The sequence below is a fragment of the Octopus bimaculoides genome, chromosome 23, assembly GCF_046866305.1.
Source record: "Octopus bimaculoides isolate indiv1 chromosome 23, ASM4686630v1, whole genome shotgun sequence".
NCBI classification, from domain to species: domain Eukaryota; kingdom Metazoa; phylum Mollusca; class Cephalopoda; order Octopoda; family Octopodidae; genus Octopus; species Octopus bimaculoides.
Window position 1 is genome coordinate 21,133,274 of NC_142950.1, and position 6,000 is coordinate 21,139,273.

General features: G+C 41.4%; 1 protein-coding gene across 1 annotated transcript in view; it reads left to right on the forward strand.

Annotated features, from left to right (window-relative positions):
* The window catches only part of LOC106884220 (uncharacterized), a 122,545-nt gene that overhangs the window by 13,546 nt on the left and 102,999 nt on the right, over positions 1-6,000 (forward strand). The window contains exon 4 of the mRNA XM_089340306.1: positions 1,047-1,177. Within this exon, the coding sequence (XP_089196432.1) occupies positions 1,047-1,177 (131 nt within the window). The remainder of the gene's footprint in view (positions 1-1,046; positions 1,178-6,000) is intronic.

Sequence of the window (6,000 nt, forward strand, 5' to 3'; positions counted from 1 at the left end):
AAGGAAATCACTACCATTCCCTTCAAACTTTGCTTTTGTCACCTGGACATCAATGTTTTGAAACTGACCTACTTTCCATTACATTTCAGACAGATTCAGTGCTGAAGTTCTTGAAGCAAAAATATCGTTATAGCAAATATTCTGCTCAATACCACAGATTTGCTTGTCAGTTACTTGACCTTAACCACTTGAACATGTCCCTTAGTGGCTGACGATATGTGCATCTTTTATTGTGAGCAGGAATAGTTGTGGAGGATCATAGCCATGTGTTGAGAGGGATTCTTTAGGGTTTGAATAAATGTAACAAAAGCAAAGTCTGAAGGAAATATTAACCATTTTTCTTACTTTCAAAAGGTAAGCAAATAGGAAACAACAGTTGCTACCCAAGGACAAAAATCATGTTACGCAGCATCATATAAATAGTAGTAATGAAAGCACATGGCTTACTGGTTTAGGTGTTGGGCTCATGAGCATTAGGTTGGTGGTTCAATTCTTAATTCTGCTGGTGTGTTGTGTCTTCGAACAGAATACTTTATTCCACAATGTTTTAATCAACTCAGCTAAAAATGAGTAGTGAACATAGCCAGGGTGGAAGGTAGTGTGCATATTCCACTAGTAAAGACATGTGGCTTATCCCTCTATTAACATATATATTGTGATGAGTCAAAAGTTTTGCAATATTTTGGTAACTTATTTGCTTTACAACAAAAGCAGCCTAACATTCAAAATAGAGGCCATCATGTTGCACCATCTGAAGCCACCTTCCTGCTAGTGTTTTGATGTTTTGATCCAACACTGATACCAGTTCTTGTCCTTCGAGACAAAGAATTCTTTCACTGAAGATTCCACCTTCTCTTGGTTGATGTAGCATTGTGATGAGAGGTTAAACTTTCAAGGCAGTAAAGCGATGCTTTGTTGACCAGTATAATCCATCATAGACAGTTATGTGCCATTCTTCCCTAGTTTCAGGTGTAGGCTTTTTCACTATCAATACTCCTTGACATCTAAACCTATGAATATTATGAATATTATCTTTTCTGTTTCAGATGATGCATGCACTGTAGTAAATACTCATTCTAATTTTACCAATGCGCGTCCAGTCAATCAAAACAGTGTGGAGAATGTTTTTATTTATTCAACCAAAAGCATACTTCTGATGATACAAGACACCGTATGTGTAAGTAGAAAGTAATAAACAGCAGTAACAGTCACATCTCATGATGAACTTAACAGGAAATCCTCTATGTGATTGCTTCCTCTAAAAGAAATAATAGCTAAATGTCCCTCAAATTATAACTTGTTATCTTAACATAGGAAAGGCATGCTTGTAGGTCTAATAGGTTGCTAGTTTGACTCTTTTGGTTGCAACTGGTCCTGGTGCTAAGACAAAAACTTTCTCTTTTAAAGTGTTCTTAATTAAAACCTTCCATCAAAGTTTCATGTTCATTTATGAGCCAAAAACTAGTGTGTATGTGTGTGTGTGTGTGTGTGTGTATGTGAGTGTGTGCGTGTGTGAGTGTGTGCGTGTGTCTGTGCATGTGTGTGTGTGTGTGTGTGTGTGTGTGAATGTAGATGTGTGTCTGTGTGAATGTATGTGTACATAAATGCATGTGTGTGTGTATGTGAATGTAAGTATGAGTGGATATGCGTGTGGATGTAGGTATCTGTATGTGTGTATGTGAGTGTAGATGTGTGTGTGTGTGTGAATGTGAATGTAGGTGTGTATATGTGTGTGTGTGTGTGTGAATGTAGATGTGTGTCTGTGTCAATGAGTGTGTGTGAATGTGTGTATGGATGTAGGTGTGTGTGTGTGTGTGTGTGTGTTCATGTCTTGACATTGCCAAGCAGTGATCAATGTGAGTCACTGTATTACAACCATTCTCTTTCATTTTTTAATTTTCCACAAAAGCATGTCTGGTTAATATTACGTCGTTTGAAAACAAGTAAAGGTTGGCAAAAGGAAGATCATTTGGCTCTAGAATACCTGCCTTAATAAATTCTGTCTGACTCTTTCAAGCATGGTAAAATGGACATTAAAAATGGTGATGATGATGATGATTATAATCCTCCTCATCATAATATATATATATATATATATATATATATATATATATATATATATATATATGTATATATAGATTATAATTTAGGGTATCTATGAGATACCACCATGCTGAAAATAGCAGCCAAATCTTGACTCTAAACCACAATAAAATGTTCATATAGCACACAGGAGCGAAGACTTCGCTCCTGTGTGCTATATGAACATTTTATTGTGGTTTAGAGTCAAGATTTGGCTGCTATTTTCAGCATGGTGGTATCTCATAGATACCCTAAATTATAATTTTAAATAATTGTTACCTTTGATGGTTTTTATTCCCATGCTGGCCACTTGATAAAATCGATATTTAAATATCGATCTTATCCTTATATATATATATAAAGATAGATAGACTGAGAGACAGACAAATAAATATATAAATAAATAGATAGATACTGTTGTATTTCCCTCGGGAGACTCGCAGAGATAACACAACGAGTTGTACAATTTAATTATTACAATTATTATTCAATTACATACAAAGAACGCACTCACCCAATGTTCGTTATGAATAAACTAGAATCATGTCCGCCATATATATCAATGACATTTTACTACCCCAGTCCTTCAGAACAACAACAATGAAACAATGAACTCAGACGAACCAAAGTGACACACGGAACGTCAGACGAATTACATATCTAACAGTCCATATAACACCTCCCCACTGAAATTGATGCTACACAAGAAGTATCAACAGCAAAGTCTCTCTTGGGGTTTACGGGTTCTCTTGGAACATCTTGGGTTGTCTGGTCCTAACTCTGGAACGGGTAACATGGTCTTGGGTCTGGTTTGTCTTTGAGTTAGTGGCACAGTTTCCGAGATCTCCATCGGGTGATCTGTTGCAAATTCAAATACAGTGTTTTCTGCATCACCAGGTTTATTGTCTTCCTCAGTTGTGTACCGCGGTCGCAGCTGTTCCCAGTGTCGTCTCCACATCGGGCCATGAGGTATGACCTTCACGTTAAAGCAGCGAGTACCCAATGACTTCTTAATGATTGCTGGTACCCATCGGGGATCTTTGTCTCGGCGAGGTCCATAGTATAGTGCATACACAGGATCTCCGGCCTTGTACTGCCTGATAACTTTAGCGACATCAGCCGAGCTTGGAGTCACCTGAGACTTATCTGCTTCCTTAGACTGTTTGCCTTGAGCAATGTGTGCTGGCGATGGCAGCAGAGAATCAATCCTTGTTCGCATCTGCCGGTGATTCAAAAGTTCACTTGGAGAGAATCCACAGGATGTCGGTGTTCTCCGGTACTGCATCAAGAATTCTTGAAGTGCTCGTGTCAGTGGAAGAGAAGACTTCCTCAGAGCTTGTTTGAAGGTCTGCACCAAACGTTCCGCTGCTCCGTTGGTAGCTGGGTGGTAAGGTGCCCCTGTCAGGTGTGTGATCCCACGTTCTTTGCACCAGCTCCGGAACTCCTCAGACGTAAAAGTTGATGCGTTATCGGTGACCAATGTGTGAGGAAATCCGAAGTGTGCAAAGTCTTCCTCAAGCATATTTAAAGTGGCTTTGGAGGACGTGGAGGAAGTAGGATGAATGCATGGGTACTTGGAATAAGCATCTGTGATCACCAGCCAATCTCTACCCATAAAATTTATTGCATGGTCCAGGTGTAAGCGACTCCACGGCTTTTCTGGTAACATCCATGGGTGAACTGGAGGCTTAGATGGCTGCCTTTGATGTTCGTTGCACGAATCACATCGTCGACTGGCTATCTCTATAGCAGCATCGATACCAGGCCAATAAACAGCAGTTCTTGCTAGTTGTTTCATGCGTTCCATGCCAAAGTGTCCAAGATGCAGAAGATTGAGGATCTTTGGCTGCAAGCTATGCGGAATCACAACTCTAGATCCATGTATAAGGCATCCATGACAGATACTAAGTGAGTTTGATAACTTACGGAACTTGTTGACTTCGTCATTGATCTCCATGTTCTTTGGTGGCCAGCCTTCACGGACATAGCGCATCACTGTAGATATCACTGGATCTTTCCCTGACTCTTGACGGAGGACGTTAGCATCCACAGGTTGGATTTGAATACTAAGAGCTTTGATGGCACACACCATGTCTATGTCTTCACCATTTTCCTTTCTGTCAAAGTCGTTGTCATCACCGAATGGCAAGCGACTGAGGGCATCAGCATTGCCATGATCTGCTGATTTCCGATATTCAATGGTGTAGTCAAACTGGTTCAGCCACAGGGCTCATCGTGCTAGTCTGTTAGCAGCGAGAAGTGGCGTCCCTTTCCTCGGACTGAATAGTGATGTCAGTGGCTTGTGGTCAGTCACGAGTACGAATTTACAACCGTACAAATATTGGTAAAACTTCTGCAAGTCAAATATGATAGCCAGGGCTTCCTTTTGAATTTGGCTGTAGTTATGCTGTGCAGAAGTAAGAGTCTTGGACATATTGGATATTGGGCGCTCGCTTCCATCAGGATAGCGGTGAAACAGGACTGCTCCAATACCAACGTTTGATGCGTCGCAAGCCAGTCCCAAAGTTTTGTTTGGATCTATAGGAAAGTGGGTTATACATCATTAGATGTATACCTGACTTTCCTATATAAAATTAGAATATAACGGAACGCTGAACTCCAGACTATCAACATAACTATTATTTATTTAAGGTGGTTAATATATACATCTTTAGCTCTTGTTTGTTGTTACAGCTTCTGTGTGTGTGAGCATGGTTGTTGGGACGTTGGTATGTAGATGTGAGCGAGCTGTCTAGCGTAAGTTCGAAAGATGGAGAGAGACAGCTAAACACGTCCTTGCTCAATCGCTGGCCAGCAAGAAAGAGACAGAATGAAGCGGGAAAGCTTGGTTGTTGAATTCCACGCATGCGCACGGCGTTACTACAGATCGAAGTGTATCAGAACTTGACTCGATGAAAGTACATCTTTCAAGTGATCAAAAACTGACTGTTCCTCATCTCCCCACTTCCAAATAGTTGACTTTTTCGTAAGGCGATAGAGTGGCTCTGCTATACTGGATAAGTTTGGGATAAACTTTCCATAAAACTGAACTGAACCTAGGAAAGATTTCAAGTTTGATTCGTTCGTTGGACCTTGGATCCCTTCGTGATCCCTTCAGCCGACAAAATGTGTCCAAGGTATTCCACACTGGGTAGTGCAAACTGGCACTTTTCACGGCGACATCTGAGTCCATTGTCGCTTAGACGTGTGAGCAGACACTTTAGGTTGTTTAGGTGACTGTTTGCATCTTTCCCACTGACGAGCATGTCATCCTGGAAGACGGCCACTCCAGGTAGATCATGGGTCAGGTTTTCCATGATCTCCTGAAAGTAACCAGGTGCTGACTTGATTCCGAAAGGGAGTCGTTGTTGCAGGAGTACTCCACGGTGAGTGCTGAGTGCAAGTCTGCGTTGACTCTCTGGAGCCAGCTTGATCTGATTATAGGCATCAGCAAGGTCTATCTTTGTATATCCGAATCCACCTCCGAGTTTCTGCATCAGTTCAGCAGGGAGTGGCATTGGATGACGGTGATCAGCAAGTTGGTCATTAATTCCCACAGAGTAGTCACCACAAATCCGTAGTTTGGGCTTCAGGTTGCTTGAAGCGTGTGCTTTGCGAATCGGTACCACTGGTGTTCCATATTCATTGAACTGGACTGGCTTCCAGATTCCCTTGGCGATGCCTTCTTCGTAACCTTTGGCTAGGTCATCACGAAGAGCAAATGGGACCGGACGTGCCTTGTGAAAGACTGGTGTTGCGTCCGATTTGAACTTCACTTCCAGTTCAAAGTTCTTGAGACATCCCAATTCTTGCTTGAAAAGATCTGGAAATTCATCACACATGTGACAATCTTGCTGCAGGGAAACATAGGGCTCACTTGAGGTCTTTGGGCATATCCCTTCTGCACCTTCCCTCTTG